This window comes from Muntiacus reevesi, chromosome 2, assembly GCF_963930625.1.
Source record: "Muntiacus reevesi chromosome 2, mMunRee1.1, whole genome shotgun sequence".
Taxonomy (NCBI): domain Eukaryota; kingdom Metazoa; phylum Chordata; class Mammalia; order Artiodactyla; family Cervidae; genus Muntiacus; species Muntiacus reevesi.
The window spans coordinates 50,204,313-50,226,304 of record NC_089250.1 but is presented as its reverse complement, the minus strand read 5'-3'; the positions used below and the strand labels follow the sequence as shown (position 1 = coordinate 50,226,304).

Sequence of the window (21,992 nt, the reverse complement as noted above, 5' to 3'; positions counted from 1 at the left end):
AACTGGCAGTGGGGAAGTTTGTTAGTTGTATAGTGTCTGATGAAGAATATTACTCTCTTAATTTTGCAATATACTGTGTTTGCTGGTGCTATTTTTATACAGTGAAGCCTTGCAGACAAATAAGAAACAGTTTAATAATAAAATATTCAGCTTCTTGATTTAAAAAAATAAAAACCTTTTATGTGATGACTATAGCCATATTTTGCAGTTTTCATTTTCTCAAGAAACCTAAAGGATTGATTACTATAATAAATGAAGGAAAAGCAAAGAATATGGTTTCTCCTTATCTATGATGTCTATGTATGTTTGTATTTCTCAATATAAATGGTGGCTAGAGGGCAAACACAAAAACTTCAGATTCTAAGCCCCATAATATTCTGTGGCCTGAATAGGTAGTATTGGACCTTTATTTATTTATGGAGTGTCAAAAAGAACATAAGAGCGTCAAAAAGAAAAACACTAGACGCTTCTTCTCTCTTGATCCTCTGTGAATCTGACTATAAAAAGACTGCAAAGTATTGTTACTGTGTTGGGGCCCAGGCTGTAACACTTTTCTTGCATTTTGTACAGTGGAAGTTGACAAGGGATTGGGGGTGTGTAGCCCGGATTAGGAAAAGAAGATGCCAATCATATACTTCTATGATTCTTGTCATTCTTATCTTTATTTGAATAACTATCATCTTATTCAATAATTGTTTCATTTATAGCACCATCATCTCTCCAAGGAGAGCTGTGGTCATTTAGGCTGTGCTGCGTCTTAGTTTTGGTATGTGGGATCTAGTTCCCTGACCAGGGATTGAACCCAGGCCTGCTGCATTGGGAATATGGTGTCTTAGTCACTAGACCACTGGGGAAGTCCCTATAATATTCTTGGTATAAAATTATTTAGGTTCCAATTGGTGTTATATTGATTGTCAGATGATATTCAATGTAGTGAAACTTGGGATAAGTATTTTTTTTAAAGGGACATTATCTTGAAGTGAGCATTAAGTGTCAAAAAGGTTGAAGGACACTAAAGGAGGCCGCCCACCTCATGGTAGATCCAAGAATTGGAATTTGAAGCAAAAGGGGAGAGCATTTTGTCTTGATATGGGCACAGTCAGTCAGTTCAGTCGCTCAGTCATGTCCTACTCTTTGCAAATAAACTGACGTTCTTGTCATTAGGTTATATATATATATATATAGTTTATTTTTTTAATTGAAGGATAATTGCTTTACAGAATTTTGTTGTTTTCTGTCAGACATCAACATGAGTCAGCCATAGGTATACATATGTCCCCTCCCTTTTGAACGTCCCTCCGACCTCCCTCCCCATCCCACCCTTCTGGGTTGATACAGAACCCTTGTTTGAATTCTCTGACATGTACAGCAAATCCCCATTGGCTCTCTGTTTCACATATGGTAGTGTAAGTTTCCATGTTATACTCTCCATACATCTCACCCTCTCCCCGTGTCCATAGGTTTGTTCTCTCTGTGTGTGTTTCTCCATTGCTGCCCTGCCAATAAGTTCTTCAGTACCATCTTCCTAGATTCCATATATATGTGTTAGTATACGATGCTTATCTTTCTCTTTCTGACTTACTTCACTCTATATAATAGGCTCTAGGTTCATCCACCTCATTAGATGTAGGCCTCTGAGATGTCTTCCAGGTCAGACTAAAAACTGAGATCTGGTGTCAAGCAGAGGGGCTATAGGGATTTGTCTTGAGTCTCAGAATATCACTTTTGCTTTGGCAGTTAAGCAAGAAAAACTAAAGGGGTGGGTGCTTTTCTTCAAGTGAAAAAATTCCATTAATCTCTTGAAATGTTAATGTCTTTCTGCTTCAGCAAGAAGGCTGAGTTGATGGTTCTGTCTTATAACCTAATCACTCTACCTGGTTTTCTGTCACAGATTGCATTCTCCCAGCACAGCAATTTTATGGACCTAGTACAGTTCTTCGTGACCTTCTTCAGGTAATTTCACTTATACAAACTATCTGTTCTTTTGATTTGGGTACTTAATTTAATTAATTATCAACCCATGAAAGGTAAATGAATAATCTTGTGTTTGCAGAACAGATCAAACTAACTTTATATATTTCCCTGAACAGTTACATGTCAGTTACAATATTGTATGTTCAATCTAATTTGATAAAATGAAGACATTTGGTTTGTATGTTCTGGCTTTTTGAGGTAGCTTTTCATGTACCCTATACTAAAATGTAGTTAATTTGACTTTTCATATGGGGAAGGTTTGGAGTTGAAATAACAGAAAATAATGATTACTGATGTGAGCTACATATATGCTGCTGCTTGTTCAAGAGATGTTTCAGGTGATTATCTAGAGTTTTAAACCTAAAAGTTTAAAACCTAAATTGTTTGTTAGGCCTTGAGATCCTTTTGTTTTTATAGTTTCTTTTTCAGTTTAACATTATTTTTAAGAAAATACTATTACACATAATTGAAAAAGTGCTACAGTGTTTGTAAGAGGAAGCAATAGCATCGTGTCCCACAACTTTAAATTATTTTAGTATTTTACTTCTCCATGCTTTAAACTCTTTCTTGATTTTTCAATTCCATTATATTTTGATGTCCTACTGATAAGGGCATCAAAGATAAAGATTTATTATCTTATGTTACCTCTCCCAGCAATTCCCCACACACTATAAACACATATAGATCCCCCTTCATCCCACTTATGTGATATAGTTATATCACAATGTTTGGCTAAATCAGGAGTCCCTATTTATGTTGTTATAACCATAAAAGCCTTCCATTTGCTGCTGAGTTGAACTCTAATTATATGTCCCCATTTTTTTGATAGGGGAATCACTTTTTGCTTGTGCTAAATGTAATATTTGCCATATTTAGGGTTTTTAATTGTTTGGTTTTCTATGTAGCTACCCTTGATTTACCCCTATACTCTGACAGAACTGAATACTCTCTTGATGTGGTCAAACACAAGAAGATATTTTCCTGGTTTTAGTTTCTCTTGGCCTAGATAATCATAAACATAAAGAGAATTATCACAAATTCTCTTGCCTCTGCTCTAGGACCCAAACCTGCTGCTCCCAAGTGCACTAGTTGTTTTTGAGGCCTGCTGCACAACTGTCATCTTGGGAATTTCTTTAGCCTTCTTATGTTGAAGTTTCTGTCTCCTTCATCCTGTGTCTTTGTCCCCCTGTTTATTCCCATCTTATACACATTCTCCAGGAAGTTTCTGAGGAAAGGTGCATGTAGACGTGACTTTTCAATGACCTTTCCTGTCCAAAAATGTCTTAGTTTTACCCTCACATTTTATTGAAAGTTTGAATACAGAATTCTAGGTTAGAAACACTTTCCATTAGAATTTAGAAAGCATGGACTTCTATGGTGGTCCAGTTTTAAGACTCTGTGCTTCTGATTCAGTGGGCATGTGTTCCATACCTAGTCAGATAAGTGCCTTGTGCCACACATTGTGGCCCAAAAAAAAAAAGAATTTTGAAGGCATTATGCTGTTTCTTCTAGCTTCTAGTATTAATATTGAGAAAGTTAGTGTCATTATCATTTCCACTGTTTGTATGGGATCTGTCTTCTCTCTTTAATAAATATATATTGAAGTATAATATTTTTATATTATACACTTAGAAATTGTAAGCTTAATGAGTTATCACAAATTGAATACTCTCGTGTAACTACTACCTGGGACAAGAGTTGTTTTTTTTTTCCCCAGGGTATTACAAGTATCCTAGAAGTTACCTTATATTTACCTTAGTGTCAGCCCCTTTACTCTTTCCCAAAGCTGACCATTTACCTAACCACTAAAACAATATATTGCATTTGCCCATTTAAAATTTTTTATTTAAATTAAAACAAAGCAGAAAATTTTAAATGATTTGCACTAAATGATGAAAATATTAAGAGCTTGTGGGACAGAGTTAAAGTTGTATTTATCTATGAAATAGAAACAGAATCACGTACATGGAGAACAGACTGGTGGCTACCAAGGGAGGAGTTGGGGGAGGGTTGCAGTGAGAAGTTGGGGTTTGCACATATAAGCTTCTATATGTACAGTGGATAAACAGCAAAGTCCTACTGTATAACACAGAACTGTATTCATTCAATATCCTATGCTAAACAATAATGGAAAAGAATATTTTAAAAAAGAGTGTATGTGTATAACTGAATCACTTTGCTGAACAGCAGTAATTAATACAACATTGTAAATCAACTATACTTCAGTTAAAAATAATAAATAAACATTTTTAAAGAAAACAGAAAATGTATTTAGAGGATATAGCTTTAAATCTGTGGTTCTCAACCTTAACTGCATAGTAGAATCACTTGAGGAGATTTTGATACCCAGGCTACATCCCAGAGCCGTTACATCAGAATCTGTAGGGGTGGAACTCAAGCATTTAAAAGCTCAAGTGATTTCAACTTGCAGCTAAGGTTGAGATCACCACTTTATAAAAGCATATGTTGGAAAACAAAGAACAAGCCTCTCAATAAAGGAGAGAAAGAACTACTAATTAAATGTAAAGAAAAGAAGAAAGGAATATAAGTAGAGCAAAAATTAATGATATAGGGGAAGAAGTACAGTAGAGAGGATTGAAAGAACCACAGATTGGACCTTTGAAAAGAATAATATTGATAAATCACTAGCAAGAGTGACCAAGAGAAAAAGAAAGAAGATACAAATAATTAGAAATTAAAAGGGGGGAGGGACGTTACTGCAAATCCTGCACACATTTTTTCCTTTAGAAAAATGTTTAATGAGCAGCTTTATGCAAATAAACTTGAAAATGGAACAGATGGAATGAAACAATTAAAAAACAGAATGAAACAATATACAGTTTACCAACACTGACACAGAAGGAATAGAAAACTGAATAGTCCTGTATCTATTTTAAAACAATATATAATGAAAAATTTTCTCACAAAGATAACTCTAGGCCCAGGTGCCTTTGTTGGTAACTCACAACATTTTAAGGAAGAAATAATAATCAATATTAACTAAACCTTCTAGAAAATAGAAAAGAATAAATACTCCCCAGTTCATTTTATGAACTTAGCACAACCTGACAAGAATAATATGAGAATGGAATTTACAAGCCAGTCTCACTCATTAATAAGGAAGCAAAAATCCGCCAATAATGTAAAAAGACTTCTATATCATAACCTAGTTGGGTTTATTCCAGAAATTGCAAGGCTGGTTTAGCAACAGAAAATCAGTCAGTGTAATTCACATTGATTGCATAAAGAAGACTAATACAATCATCTTAAATCAGTGGGGGAAAAGCATTTGATAAAATTTAATATCATCCATTTTAAAAACTCTTAGGAAACTAGGAATAGAAAGAAGCTTAAAATCTGATAAAGACATGCTGCGGAGCAACTAAGCCCGTGCATCACAACTCCTGAGCCTGCACTCTAGAGCCTGTGAACTTCACCTGCTCAGCCTGCACGCTGCCACTACTGAAGCCCACGTGCCCAGAGCCAGCGCTCTGCAACAAGAGAAGCCACCACAGTGAGAAGCCCACACACTGCAACTAGAGAGTAACCTCCATCACTGGAACTAGAGAAAGCCTGTGCGCAGCAGCAAAGACCCAGTGCAACAATAAATAAATTTTAAAAATCTAATAAAGGAATAACATGTAAAGCCATCAACAGTCCACATTCTTAATGGTAAAATATTAGAAGCTTTCCGTTTGACTTTGGAAACAAGAGAAAGACAAAAACTATCACTTAGTTTATTTAACATTGTTGATAGAGATTCTAGCCAATACAATAAGACATGAAAAATCAATATATAAGAATTAGAAAAAGGCATTACTTACATTATTGTATTCGTAGAAATTAAAGGATCTGCAGATTAACTATTAGAATTAATAGATGAGTTCAGCCAAGTTACTCGACACAAGGGCGTATTAAGAGCCCAACCTGTCTACTCCTCTATGAAGTCTTCTGGCATATTCACCCCAGGGTCCACCCTTCCTTGGACTTCACTCTACTCATGTTTTTATTATACCACTTAGTCACCTTTAACAGTCTAGCACTTAAGGGCATCCCATCTATAAATGAACATGTGATTTGATATGCAAAGATGAACAGGGCTAATTAGAGATCTCTCCTACAAGTTTTAAACTGAGTTCTGAGAACTTGAAACAGTTATCTATGACTCTCAGCCTTAGTTGGATGAGTGAGTGAGATTCTGGATCTGTCCTGCATTTCTTAACTAAACTCATTTTCTTTTTCATTTTCCTTTTGTACTACATTCTATGCAAGTTCCTCAGCTCATTAATTTAGTTCAGTGTTGGGTCCATTTCATTTATTGAGTCCTCTGGTGAGATTTTTTTTTTTAACATTTGCATTTGATTTCTAATATATTATTCCTTGTAGCCTGTTTCAAGTTTATGAATGCAGTTTACTTTCATATTCCTTTCTGAGATTAATAAATTTTATTATATTATTTTGAAGTCTTATTTTGTGCTATTTATAACTGTCTCAGATGTTGTCTGTTGTTGTTTGGTACCTCTCTTTCACAATGTTGGTTTTCCTCAATGTCTGATTTTTTTTATCATGTTGAAGATTCCATGTTTACTTGTGTATGGATGCCATTTCTGTCTGTCACAGCCTCCAGTGAGTGTGGAGTATAGATGGAGAGTGTGTGCTGGTGGATTAGATATATTGTTAGTTTGTCTTCTGAATGAGAGAGGATCCATCCTGCCTGGCCTCTCCAGCCCAAGGACCAGCGCTCACTGCCTTATTTGCTGTCTTCAGTTGTTCAGCACAAGCAGGGAGGAGAGAAGAAGCCATCTGGTGTGGCTACTCTGAATGCAGCTCCCCCCGCACTCTGGAAGTTCCCCAGAACCCTCTCCCTCCTTGTATCTGTATACTCTAGGCTTCATTTTTTTTCTCTTTCTCTCTTCCTTTCTTCCTTCGTTCTCTCCTTCTCCCCCTTTCTTTCCCTCTCTCACACACTAGATATGAGATAAGTGGTTAGATACAAATTAACTCATGGTTTTAAGACCTCCTCTGGGTTTTTTGTGGGTTGTAAGGGAGCCAAAATCAACCCAAATAGTCCTGGTGAGACTGTGATGGTTGGGACTAGGGTGGGGGAGCAGAGGTAGGGCAGGTCAATGTTTTTGATAGCTATAACTGCTGGGATGTGGTAAGGGAATGCCTGTTGGGTGTGAAAGGGGAAGAAGTGACTTGGAACTGGCAGCATAACTTGTCAGTTAGTGATGCGGGGAAGAGGGGTGAGGAAGGATCAGAAAATTATGCTGCACATGGAGCTGGCAGACTTCCACCAGAAAACACAGAGACAGAAGATGGCCAGGGTCAAGCTCTGGAAGAGCTTTCTCCCATGAGAGAAAAAAAGACACTCCTGAATAACATCTCCATAAATGTGTTACAAAAAATAGTTAATTCAGACTCAGAGACCCTGTAATTTTTTTATACCCTTCTGTATTATTTAAGTTACTTTGTGTATAAATCTGATAAAGATACATTTTAAAGATGTTTTAAATCAAAATTAAAGATAGGTTCTTCCTTTTTAAAGCTGAGTAATAGTCTCTGTAAAGATAAACCACACTTTGTTTATTCACCTCCTGATAGACTCTTGCATTGTTTCCTGTTTTTGACTATTACAGATAAAGCCATTATGAACACTTGTATAAAAAATAGGGGAGGGATGGTCCTGTCACATAGGAGATTTCAAGGGTTTGAGGAGCTCTGTGCCAGAAACTTGGGACAAAGACCATATGTATATTTCTTACTGTACCACACTCATCTTCCAGTTTTGCCACAGTGTCACTTCCTCCAAGATTCCATCAGTGAACCCCCAAACTAAATTCTCTCCCTTTGTTCCACTCTCCCATGGAACTGTATTGCTTTTCATCATGGTCCTATCACAGTTTTACTTTGTACTGTCCATGTCCACAGTTAGGTTCTAAGCTTCAAAAGAGTAGGTACAGTGTCTTTCTTTTGGTCACCCTTGTATACATGCACACCTTCAGCATCTAATACAGAGTCATGCTCAGATATATATGGAAAGTAAAGTAGACCTTCAGGAAAAGTGCAGAGCCATGAGGAACCACATATACCAACCTTGAAAAAGCTCATGGGAACAAAGCTCGTGGTTCTGGCTGATGGGAATGTAGAGGCCGTATGCTGAGTGACTCCAGTTATCAGGTGTGTTATGTTCTTGGACCATGTGTACAGAATGTAGTGACTCCGCTGCCAGGGACCAACCCAGTGAGGATTAGTCACTGCAGCTGACTGGTGGAAGACTGAATGACATCACTAGAATTGTTCAGAGGAGCATCTTTAGGGACCTCAGAATCTTTTGTAGTAAACAAGGATAGATGGTGTTCTCATCACTTCTCCCTTTTTTTGAATGTTCTTTGGAAAAGAACGCAGAACTTTGATTTCTCTGGATTTTGTTTAGGAACTAGGAATGATGAGCATTTAACGGAGAATAGAGTCCTTTTCATGAACATGAATGAAGAAGCAGGTATTTTCCCAGAGCAAGTTAACTAGGTTCACATACATGAAACGTAGGGGGAGAAGGGAAGTTATCCAGGTAATCCTAAGCATTTGAAGAATGGCTCATAGAATACAGAAAGAGGATTAGATTTGGGGGTGGGAGTAGAAGGGGATAGCTCAGTGATTCAAGTGAGAAAATATTAATGTGAAGTAAGTTAGAAAAGAACTCCCAGACTTGGGCACAGTGAAAAGTAAATTCTAGATCTTGATAAATCCATTAAGTCCTCTTTGTGTCATAATTAAATGCTTCCCCAGACTCCAGTAGGAGCCTTGTGTATAAAGAAGGAATTAATAAGACCCATTTGCTTGCTTGCTCTGAAAATCAAATGAGGTGATGTAGGTGAAAGAGCTTTGTATCTGGGAGTAACGTAGGAGTATGGTCAGCATAATGACTGTTTATTAGTAAAGAGGGAGAGACAGACTAATGTTCTATGAAAATCTGTGTGACTGGGGTTAAAGGTGCCTTAGATGATAGCTTTTGGATAAAAATAAAAAGAAGAAGCAGGGGATGTCCAATAGGAGGGATAGCATTTGGATAAAAATAAAAAGGATAAGCAGGGAATGTCCAATAGGAGGGACTGTAATGGGAATTCCTGATACAGGCAAGGTATGTTTTTGTAAAACTTCTAGTTATCGGAACTTCCTCTAAGGTTATTGCCAGATTGACAGCGGACATTTTGACAGTTCCATGTCTTGTTGATCACTTTATTTTCCAGAAGATAGAAGTGATGCAAAATCCTGCCACTAGATTAGATCCCATCACTAGATTAGATCCTGTCTGATCTCATTGAGATCAGAATGGTAAAGTGTAAATCATAGGAACTTGGGAAGAAGCAGCAATGTCTCATAATTAGATTGGTTGGGATGTCAAAGCCAGGCCAAGAAATAAGTATGTTGTTTTAGAAAGGCTAGACTTTAGACTTGTAAGGGCAGAAAAAGGAAATTTTAGTATACTCTCAAAAGTATCATTCTATATACACTATTAAGCTGGTGAAAAACATCTCCAAACACAGAGCTCTCAGACAGATTGTGAGTTTTCAAAGACATGTACAAAAGATATAAAAAAAAACCTCGAATCAAGACAAATTTCTGAGAATAGTCTCAGAAAAGTGTAAGCCTCTGATAAACAGGGACAGGTTTAGAACAAAAAAGGTCAAAGGGTTTTGTTGTAAGTACAGAGCTGAAAAGAAATGACAGACTCCTAGTCAAAGGCCAGTGTCCTTCCATTGAAAGAGCAATAAACTTCTTTAAGAATAATCTTTGAAGGCCAGAAAAATGTTAATAATTGCCAAGACTGAGTAATGAACATATAGAGATTAACTGGTTTGGTCTTTCTACTTTTGTGCATTTGAAAATTCCCATGATTTTTTAAAAACTTGTTGTTCAGTCATTCAGACATGTCCAACTCTTTGCAAACCCGTGGACTGCAGCCCTCCAGACTTCCCTGTCCTTCACTATCTCCCAGAATTCGCTCAGACTCCTGTCCATTGAGTCAATGATGCCATTCAGCCATCTCATCCTCTGTTGCCCCCTTATCCTCCTGCACTCATTCTTTCCCAGCATCAGGGTCTTTTCCAGTGAGTCAGCTCTTTGCATCATATGACCAAAGGATTGGAGCTTCAGGTTCAGCATCAGTCCTTCCAATGAATATTCAGAGTTGATTTCCTTTAGGTTGACTGGTTGGGTCTCCTTGCAGTCCAAGGGACTCGCAAGAGTCTTCTCAAGCACCACAGTTCGAAAGCATCAATTTTTCAGTGCTCAGCCTTCTTTATGGTCCAGCTCTCACATCTGTACATGACTAGTGGAAAAACCATAGCTTTGACTAGACAGATCTTTGTCGGCAAAGTGATGTCTCTGCTTTTTAACATGCTATCTAGGTTTGTCATAGCTTTTCTTTCAAGCAGCAAGCATCTTCTAATTTCATGGCTGCAATCACCATGATTTTGGAGTCCAAGAAAATAAAGTCTGTCACTGTTTCCTTTTTCTCCCATCTGTTTGCCATGAAATGATAGGACAGATGCCATGATCTTAGTTTTTTGAATGTTGAGTTTTAAGACAGAATTTTCACTCTCCTCTTTCACCTTCATCAAGAGGCTCTTTGGTTCCTGTTCATTTTCTGCCATTAGGGTTGTGTCATCTGCATATCTGAGGTTATTGGTATTTCTCCCGGCATTCATGATTCCATCTTGTGCTTTATCCAGCCTGGCATTTTGCATGATGTACTCTGCATATAAGTTAAATAAGCAGGGTGACAATATATAGCCTTGATGTACTCTTTTCCCAATTTTGAACCAGTCTGTTGTTCCTGTCCAGTTCTAACTGTTGCTTCTTGACCCATGTAAAGGTTTCTCAGGAGGCAGTTAAGGTGGTCTGGTATTCATCTCTTAAAATTTTCCAGTTTGTTGTGATACACATAGTCAAAGGCTTTAGCGTGATCGATGAAGCAAAAGTAGATGTTTTTCTGGAATTCTTTTGGTTTTTCTATGATCCAACAGATGTTGGAAACTTGACCTCTGGTTCCTCTGCCTTTTCTAAATCTAGCTTGTACATCTGGAAGTTCTGGGTTCACATACTATAAGCCTAGCTGATGGATTTTGAGCATTACCTTGATAGCATATGACATGAGAGCCAACATATGGTAGTTTGGACATTCTTTGGCATTGCCTTTCTTTGGGATTGGAATGAAAACTGACCTTTTCCAGTCCTGTGGCCACTGCTGAGGTTTCCAAATTTGTTGGCATATTGAGTGCAACACTTTGACAGCATCATCTTTTAGGATTTGAAGTAACTCAACTGGAATTCCATCACCTCTACCAGCTTTATTCATAGTAGTGCTTCCTAACGCCCACTGGACTTCACACTCCAGCATGTCTGGCTCTAGGTTAACCATACCATTGTGGTTTTCTGGGTCATTAACACCTTTTTTGTACAGTTCTTTTATGTATTCTTGCTACCTCTTCTTAACATCTTCTGCTTCTGTTAGATCCTTACCATTTCTGTCCTTTATTGTGCCTATCTTTGCATGATATGTTCCCTTGGTATCTCTAATTTTCTTGAAGAGATCTCCAGTTTTTCCCATTCTATTGTTTTCCTCTTTCTTTGCACTTAAGAAGGCTTTCTAATCTCTCCTTGCTAATCTCTGGAACTCTGCATTCAGATGGATATATCTTTCTTTTTCTCCTTTGCCTTTAGCTTCTCTTCTTTTTTCAACTATTTGTAAGGCTTCCTCAGACAACCATTTCCCTTACTGCATCTCTTTTTCTCAGGGATGGTTTTGATCACTGCCTCCTATACAATGTTACGAACCTCCATCCATAGTTCTTCAGGCACTCTGTCTATCAGATCTAATTCCTTGAATCTATTTGTCACGTCTGCTGTATAATTATGAGGGAATTGATTTAGGTCATACCGGAATGACCTAGAGGTTTTTCCTACTTTCTTCAATTTAAGCCTGAATTTTGCAATAAGAGCTCATGATCTGAGCCACAGTCAGCTTCAGGTCCTGGTTTTTGTTTTGTTTTGTTTTTCCTGGCTGGGTCCCAGTTGCGGTATGTGGGATCTAGTTCCCCAACCAGGGGTCAAACCTGGGACCCCTGCTTTGGGAGCCCAGAGTCCTAGCCACTGGACCACAGGGAAGTCACCTCTGGTTCCAGTTTTTGCTGACTGTGTAGAGCTTCTCCATCTTCGGCTGCAAAGAATATAATCAGTATGATTTTGGTATTGACCATCTGGTGATGTCCATATGTAGAGTCATCTCTTGTGTTGTTGGAAGAGGGCGTTTGCTATGATCAGTGCGTTCTCTTGGTAGAACTCTGTTAGCCTTTGCTTTGCTTCATTTTGTACTCCGGTTACTCCAGGTATCTCTTGACTTCCTGCTTTTGCATTCGTATCCCCTATGATGAAAAGGACATCTCTTTTTTTTTTTTCTTTTTTTTGATATTACTTCTAGAAAGTCTTGTAGGTCTTCATAGAACCATTCAACTTCAGTTTCTTTGGCATTAGTGGTTGGGGCATAGGCTTGGCATTGCCAAGTAATGCTTGGGGCATTACTGTAATGTTGAATGGTTTGCCTTGGAAACAAACCGAGATCATTCTGTTGTTTTTGAGGTTGCACCCAAGAACTGTATTTTGTACTCTTTTGTTGACTGTGAGGACCACTCTATTTCTTGTAAGGGATTCTTGCCCACAGCAGTAGATATAATGGTCACCTGAGTTAAATGTGCCCATTCCCATCATTTTACTTCACAGATTTCTAAAATGTCAATGTTCACTCTTGCCGTCTCCTGTTTGACCACATCCAATTTACCTTAATTCATGGACCTCACATTCCAGGTTCCTATGCAGTATTGCTCTTTACAACATCTGACTTTACTTTCACCTCCAGACACACCCACAACTGGGTGTTGTTTCCACTTTGGCTCAGCCTCTTCATTCTTTCTGGAGCTATTTCTCTGCTCTTCCCCAGTAGCGTATTGGATACCTACTGACCAGGGCAAGGGGGAGGGGCTCATCTTTCAGTGTAATATCTTTTTGCCTTTTCATACTGTTCATGGGATTCTCATGGTAAGAATGCTGAAGTGGTTTGCCATTCCCTTCTCCGGTGAACCACACTGTGTCAGAACTCTCCACCATGACATGTCCTTCTTGGGTGGCCCTGCACGGCATGGCTCAGTTTCATGGCGTTAGACAAGGCTGTGATCCAAGTGATCATTTTGGTTAGTTTTCTGTGATTGTGGTTTTCATACTATCTGCCTTCTAATGGATGAGGGTAAGAGGCTTGTGCAAGCTTCCTGATGAGAGGGACTGGCTGTGGGGAAAACTGGGTTTTTCTCTGGTGGGCAGGGCCATACTCAATAAATCTTTAATCCAATTTTCTGCTAATAGGGGCTGTGTTCCCTCTCTGTAGTTTGACCTGAAGCAGCCCAGTCCTAGGGTCTGCAGTCACTATGGTAGGGCTGTAGGCTTTATAGTAGGGCTAATGGTGATCTCCTCCAAGAGGACTTACGCCAACACTTACCGTGCCTCCCCGGCACGCCTGACCCCACGGCAAGCCACTGCTGACCCATTCCTCCGCTAGAGACCCCTAAACATTCACAGGCAAGTCTTACTTAGTCTCTTGTGCAGTCACTGCTCCTTCCCCCTGGATCCTGTTTCGCACAGGTTTTGTTTGTGCTGGCGACTGAGATGGTAAAGAATCTTCCTGCAATGCAGGAGACCCGGGTTGGATCCATGGATCAGGAAGATCCCCTGGGGAAGGGAATGGCAACCCACTCCCGTGTTCTTGCCTGGAGAATTCCATGGAGAGAGGAGCCTGGTGTGGTGCAGTCCATGGGGTTGCGAAGAGTTAGACACAATTGAGCGACTAACACTTTAAAAACTTACATTTGTAAATTATTTAAAATTATAGAAAACCATTGATAAGAGGGACTTCAGAAAGATAAACACTGAGTCACAGCCCCACCTGTACCCAGATTAGTGGTAGGGAAAAAAAAAAGAAGGAGGGTATCAGCAAGTGCCACCCTTTTTGAAATAACTAGTAAATTCTTCATTATTGTGTTACCCAAGGAGAAACCATGCATGTATCAGCTTTGAAGGATACTCATTGTCTGTTGGTGTGCTGTTTGTGTCTCAAAAAAGCTGGTACAGGTGGAAGAAACTCGGTTGTTGGTATTTTTAACAGGCCCACATTGATGACAAAAGTTCCAAATAAAGGGCACAGACCTTCTGAGCTGCTCTGTTTCACAATTCTGTGTTGAGAGTAGTCCAGGAGAGGCCTCTGAGGCCACCCTGGGTTCAGCTGCATCAGCAGCATCTGGAGCAACTCACTTGTTTCATGTTCTTCCATGTAGGTTTGCTGCCTTCTTGTGTTTATCTATTTGAGTAAAAGTAACAAAAAGCAGGATTATGGAGGCAGGGTAGGATTATACCTAGAAACCATGAAAGACTAAGAAGGTTACTCTTCTCAGACTCCTTTACTTCTTCTTCCTGTCCTCCCTAACTTCTCAGTGTTGGGTGCCCTCAAGACACTCTTCTCTATTTGTATTTATTCCCTTGATGTCCTCATGCAGATTCATTACTTCAGATACCACGTGTATGCTGATGACTCTCAAGCTATCTCCATCCCAAACCTGACACCCAGCCCTGAGGTTTACGTATCAACTCATGAAATCTCCCCATAGCTTTCAGGTAGCTGTCTCAGAACTCAGCATGTCTAAAACTTTACTCACCGTTATCTCACACCTGCTCCTCCCCGAATCTTCCCTGAATAGGTTGATGACAATTTCCTCAGGCCCCACACCCTGATTTCTCTCTTTTGTACCCTACATCCAGCCCATCAGGAAATCCTACTGTCTTGACCTTCATGTCCAGATTCCAAAGTACTTTTCATACCATCATCGTGGTTTGAGCCACCCTCATTTCTTACCTAGACTCCTGTTGTTTCTATTTCTGAGTTGCTACCTTAATGGTCTCCTCAGTATAAATTAAATCATGATACTTCTCTGCTCAAAAACCTTCAGTGGCTCATCTCACTCAGTAAAAGCCAACACCATTATGATGGCTTGAGGGTCCTCATGATCTGCCCTTCTCTCACCTCTACGTCTTTATCCCTGGCATAACTGCCCCCACCCACTCCAGCCTCCTGAGGTTCCTCAAGAAATCCCAGGCACATCCTCGCCTCGGGCTTTGCACTAGCTGATCCCGGTTGCCCAGGTGCATTTCTGCAGACCTTCACGAGCCATCTCCCACATATCCTCCACGTCTTGGTGTCCTAGCTCACGTGTCACCTTCTAAAGAGTTAAGGTCCACCCATTCTGCTTTAGAGTACCGCTGTCACTCCTGAACCTCCTTACCCTTACCTTCTTTTTATTTATGTAGTATTTACTCCTTTCTAACATGCTCTATAATTTGCTCACTTTATTTACTGTTTGCCTTCATGGGGAAAGGGGTCCTTTGTTCTGTTCATTGATGTATTCCATGAGCCTAGAACAGGATCTGCGTCAGTAAAGTACTGTATAAAAGGAAAAACAGAAACCATCAGAGAGATGGAAGGATCATCAGTGTCAGCACAACCGAGGGGCCCAACAAGATAGGAGCTAAAGACTCTCCACTGAGTGGTGATCTGGGTGGGGGGGTGGAGGTTCTTCTCTTTTGCCAGGGTACCTATTGAAGGGGTCTGCACTATGTGCCTCTCGGGAAAGTGGTGGGCTGAGGAAGGCTTAATTTCTGTTTCTTAAAGGGCAGAAGTTCAGTCCTCTAGCACCTTAAGGAGCCTGTCACCAGCCAACTAGGGCGGCCTGTCTTCAACAATGTGCACTGAAGCTGCCTCTGCAAAGCCAACCCCATCCTGCAAACACAGATCTTAACAAAGAGTACCCGACTGCAGGGGCAGAGAGCCTTGTATCTGCTTGTAACACTCTGGAACAGTACACTGTACAAGTTTAATAAGTGAAAATGCCAATTTTTTAAAATTATTTAAACAGCTACCTAGGAGGTTTATTTGTTAGGCTCATTACTCCTTTTAATCAGAAGTCAGTCTTTCTCTTTCCTGTCACAGTAGCTTTTGATGAGAGAACATTAAAATCATTTGCAGTTGTAAGACCACTGGGACTTAGTTGATCCTAATCTTTAAGAAAGCTGTTGGCTTGAATTTGGTTGTTTTATTTATAAAATATATATTTACTTTGAATACATAGTTATGTATAAGCTTATTCCCTGTTTACATCTTCCTTATGAAAAGCTGATTGTTACTTTGATAATTAACTTTTCTCATGATTTTAGGCTTTATCAGTAAATTTTTGCTGATTTGATTAAGTAGAATGCTTGTTACTGGTTATAATTATGATAGAATTATTATTTGGGATAAACCATGATATGTCATTCTGATAAAGGCCTGGCAGAAGGTCAAGGCTCTCCTCTGGGAGTGCCTTGTGGAGATAGTATTGTCTACTGGTTGGGTCGGAAAGCTCATTCTCATACTTCATTTCCTTTGAACCAGGACGTGGTTGTGATGACTCAGCAGAGAGGAGCTTGGACTGGGTATTTGGGGGATTGTGTCCCTGACTGACCTGAGGTGTGGACGACAGCGTGCTGATTCTGGGGGCTGGGATAATAACTCATTACTTTCCTTTCTTACAGTTGTTTCCTCTCTTTGCTCCTGGTGGCTGCTGTGGTTTGGAAGATCAAACAAAGTTGTTGGGCTTCCAGACGTAGAGAGGTAAGCCTCAGTGAATAAAGATTAATGAATCCCTATAGGAGCTTTTTCCTTCATATTTCCTTTAAGCATGTCAGTTTTAGCTGTGTAGTGATAGAGAGTAATATATGGTCAGTAGACTTCAATTAGTGCTATGTAAGCTATGTTAATTCTGCACCACGTGGTTTTAACTTTCTAAAAAGAAGGTTTTAGGATTGTATTGACTCAGTTTTACCCTTTCTACCAGACCCTGGTTCCTTAACTCAGACTGGAGATCTGAAGGCTTAGTAAATAAAGCAGAGCTTTTACAGGAGCCTTTCATGAGAATGAGAATAAAATCAGCCATTTAAGCATCTCAAAAATTTCTCATTATTCAAGGAAAGATAAATGTGTGTCTGATTAAGTATTTGCTTGAGTTTTATTTTTTACTGTTGATTTATTTCCAGAGCTCCATTCCAAAAGTAACATTAATAAGTCAAACAAATATTTATAATTGGCAAGTCAAATAAATAAACGTGATTAAAAATTACAACACAAAAGCTGTTTATTGAAACTTTTACATGTGTTATTACTCTGCCTTTTAGTCATCATGTCTGTTGCATTGTTGCTAAATAGAAGTGCACTAATATCTGGATTTTGTGCTCTTCGATCTTCTATACCTATTCATGCTTTTTTCTATATAAAAACTGATCTATAGAAAGATTTAGAGAACAGAAATACCTAGACTCAAAATACCCAAGCACTCAGCACTGTTCATGACATGAACAGTGGGGCCATGACACCTTTTCTGACCCATGTAAAGATGATTTTTTTTTTTCATAGAGGTAATGTTGCATCCTCTTTATGATCATTTTAAAACTTCAATGGATAACATATTCAGAGGTTTTTTTAATGGTTCTATTACTAAGACATTTTAAAATCTCAACGAATTATGCAACATTCTGAAAAAAATAAGTTATCCAAATGTGTAATAAAGAAGTAAGAAACCACGTAAACTAGTACCAGGGAAAGAATCAAAAACTTATTTTGAGAGAGTCAAATTATTACTCTTTCCACAAAGGCTATTAAACCCAGGCAGTTTTAATTTGAGATGAACTTATGGAGATAATAGTCTATTCCTCCTTGGGTGTTTATAAGATTTAATTATTTCCAAAAAATAAATGTTTCCAGAGTAAAGGAAAAGATGGGACATTTAAAAGAATCCTGATTCATTTTATCCTTAGAAACCTTGAAACCAAAACTTGAGAAAAATATCACCAAAAAGTAAAGACCAGTTGCATCATGACCATAATGTGCAGCTGTCTAGTGTACCGTGTAGTAAAGGGGTCATTTCATACCAGAGAACCTACTAGCATATGTTATATCCATGGGTATGAAAAAAACACACCCTAAATTTTCAGTAGTGGCCAAGTAATCATTTAATCATTTATTAATATCAGCAGTCATCCTAGTTTAAAAACAAAACTCTTAGTAAACTAAAAAATAATACCTCCTCAACACTTTGAGAAATAACTAGATAACCAGCATCACTCATGATGAAAAAATACTCAAGGTTGTACCCAATAAAATCCAGATAAGTTAGTCATATTAAGAACTGACACAAAAAAAAGAAAAAAAAACCTGACATTTGAGCATTTCTAAGTTGTAGGCACTGTTCTAAGAGGTTTTGTATTAAGTAATTTAATCCTTACAGCAACCTATAAAATAGTTACTGATACTACTCCTGTTTCACAAATGAAGGAACCAAGGCTCAGAGAGGCAAAATAACTTACCCATCATCACACAGTTACTTAAAGACACCAAACTATGTTTTAAACTTAAGACTTCTGTCTTCAAAGGCCATGTTTCTTCTGACCATCATGTAGTCCCAGTGGTCACTTAGTTTTGTTCTGGATGTTCTAGACTCTGCACTAAGAGAAAGAAAAATAAGTTTTGTTCCTTTTGGAAAGGGGACAGAATTATTGTTTTCAGATATAATTATTGAAACATCATAGAAACATGTATAAAAATAAAGTTTGTAAAAATAATTGAACAATGTAGAAGACAATCAACTGGAAAATAATCACAACATACATGAAAGAAAATGAGGTGAACACTTAGTAGAAAACAGGTGTCCCCAAAAAAGTATGCTAATTACACAGTTGATCAACCAGTAAACTAAGGTTTTACCTTTGTGATTTAAAATTTCTCTGTTACTGTGAACCTGTCCATTCAGAATATATTTCATCTTTTCTAAAATATCATTCATGATTTATCCCTCTCAGAACTGTAGAGGAATGATTTGATATTATTTATAACAACAAAAATAATAGCATCTAATACTGCTTAAGTCATTGCTACATACCAGGCCCTGTTTTAAAGGGCCTTTACTCACATTATCTCCTGCACTTGTCAAAAAGGAACTAGACTGGGAACTGGAAGCAGGGTAGGCACTCTGTCTCATTGTGACTCCACACTTAGCACAGAGTCTAGAGGAGGATTTTTGTTATTTGTATTTGTTGAGTAAATGGACTAATAGCTTTGTGAGATGTAGGCATATGATTATTGATATTTAACAAAACGTTTAATGTTAAAAATGCCCTTCTAAAACAGAACATTCTGTTTCTAAAACAGAAATGCCATTCTAAAATATAGCCATGATCTATCCAGCCCAAGATTCTGTTTCTAAAATAGTTTCAAGGAAGTAGTTAAGTAAGGCCTCATTGTCTTCCACAGCATGACCTCGGAGCTTCAGTGACATGCCCAAATCTCTGATATCCCTAATGATATATAATTGACTACACACCAGAAGCTAGGCACTGTGCTAGTTAAAGCATCTCATTTAATCCTACTGATACTTTTATGGGATTAAAACTCCATTTCAGAGAGGAGGGAACTAAGGCCCAGAAACTTTAAATAACTTTTTAACATCACACAGCTGGAAAGAATTGGAGCAGGTATTCATATCCAAGCCTACCTGAATCCAGAGCCCTCACTTGTCCCTCTGCTCTGCAAAACTTCATATATTTTATGTGTTTAGTTTATACCACCTCTCTGAATAAAGCGCTCTTTCAGTCCCTCGATACTGTGTAACAAAGGATAGTTTTTTTGCTGTGTAAGTATTTGGTCCAAGTTTCAGCAGGAAAAAAGAAAGCCTGGCTTTACTCTAGTAACAAAAATATGAGGAAATAGGATAATTTACGTAGTTAACAAGCAGGCATCATAGCATTATATCCACCAGTACATTAATATGTATCTCTAACAGATAAGGAATTTTTCTTTACTATAACAACAATATTGTCATCATAGTCAACAAAATTAAAAAGGTAATACTTGGTCCACGTCCAGTTTTCCCCAGCTGTCTCAGAAATATCATTTCGGAATTGATTTGTTTGAATCAGGGAAGATGAGCTATTTTTAAGATGTAGTATTCTCTAATAAAATCCCCTCAGTACTCTTTGCATTAATGGTTGCTGTATTACTCATCAGCAACTTCTTCGAGAGATGCAGCAGATGGCCAGTCGTCCCTTTGCCTCTGTAAATGTTGCCTTGGAAACAGATGAAGAGCCTCCTGATCTTATTGGGGGGAGTATAAAGGTGAGATTATATTTCAAAAATCCCTGTAACTTAATTTATCAAACCTCATGCTTCTCAATCTGAGGAGCCAGAGAGGGCAAGAGCCTCATCCTGTTACCTCTTACTTTGTCGTCTTTGTTTCCTCTTAGCAATAAGTCAGCACACTGAAACTGTCAGGTATTCTTTTGCTTTCATTTTCCAATATTTATTTCATGTTGTTAAGTAGCCTTATATTCAGGGAACTTTAAAATTTAAATAACTTGTCTGGTATTCTTTTAAGTTTTATGTGGCATAATACTTGAAAACTTGAAAATAACTGAATTGAACTGTTGTCCTTTATAAGTATTTAGGAGATTTTTTTAAAGGGTGAAAAGTCATAATTGACTATGAATTCTGTGGAAAATAAAGAATTCTAACACCTCCACCATTAGGAAGAAAATAATAAGACTTTCTCTGTTAACAAAATAATGAAATAGTTCAGATACCCCTAGGAAACAATTTTATGTCTATGGAGATATATATTATATACACAGAAACATATTTGTATGTATATGTGTATGTGTATGTCTGTGTGCATGTATGTCCTAACATACTTACTGAAGCATTACTGACCCTGCAGGAAGCATGTGAGATTTCCAGGGATCGTTTTCCTTTTCCTCCTCCAGAAAAGAATAAACCATGAACCCAAACCACAACCATGCATGGTCTAAAGTGGTTTTAGATTGATAAGATACCATGTGTCTCAGCTGAAGTAGATGTCGATCCTGACTGAGGAAAAACAGACCCAATTCAGCTATGTGGGAGTCCCACAGATCAAGACCTCAGAATCAATGGTCACCAAGGACGAAAGAGAAAAGCCATGAGTAAGAATCAGCAGAAACAACAGAATTGACATCTAATGAATATGATATAGCTCTGTATGAAATGTTTAAAGAACTGAAAGATGAAATCATAAAGATGAGGAAGCCATAAGAGTCAAGAATGGCCAAGCAGACCTGAAAAAGAGTCAAATGGAACTGTTAGAGAAATGGAAAATACAGTAGTTGAAATTTTTTAAAAACTCAGATTATGTGTTAAACAGCACATCAGAGACAAGTGACGAAAGAGCTTTTGAACTGGAAGATGACTCTGAAGAAATTACACAGAATGTAGAACAAAGAGACAAGAAGATGGAAAAATATGACAGATAATTAAGAATATGGAGGATAGAATGAGAAGACCTAACATACATATTATTACAGTCGCAGAACAAATGAATAGAGGAGAGGCAGTTTTCTAGGAGCTGAGAATTCTCCAGAACTGATGGGAGACATAATTATTCAGATTCTAACAAAACATATTGTAAGCAAGAGTAAGGAAAAAGAGCAGAGGAAAGGTAGGAGAGAAAGAAAACTACAGTTGGATTTATCATAGTGAAACTGTGCAACTCCAAAGACAAAGAGAACATCTTAAAATTAGCCAAGACAGAAAAAGATCAGTACAATGTGGAGAAGTTGGAACCCTTATGTACTGTTAGTGGGGATGAAAATGATGCAGCTACTGTGAGGAACAATATTTCTCTTCTTCAAAAGAGCAAAAATAGAATTATGTATGATCTAGCAATCCCATTTCTCAGTATATACCCTAAAGAATTGAAAGCAGGGTCTTGACAATGTATTTGTACACCGTGTGCATAGCAGCTTTATTCATAGTAGCTAAAAGTTGGAACCAACCCAGGTGTTCATTGACATATGAATGG

The 21,992-nt window shown here is 38.2% G+C and overlaps 1 protein-coding gene across 2 annotated transcripts in view; it reads left to right on the top strand.

Moving 5' to 3' along the window:
* ATRN (attractin) overlaps positions 1–21,992 on the top strand; it is a 183,377-nt gene that overhangs the window by 144,974 nt on the left and 16,411 nt on the right. Inside the window, exons 25-27 of one of the 2 annotated variants that reach the window (XM_065921519.1) lie at positions 1,892–1,953; positions 16,645–16,723; positions 20,168–20,275. In XM_065921519.1, the coding sequence (XP_065777591.1) occupies positions 1,892–1,953; positions 16,645–16,723; positions 20,168–20,275 (249 nt within the window). Of the gene's footprint in view, positions 1–1,891; positions 1,954–5,302; positions 6,419–16,644; positions 16,724–20,167; positions 20,276–21,992 lie in introns of those variants that run through there. The other variant, XM_065921520.1, reaches the window with a different exon arrangement.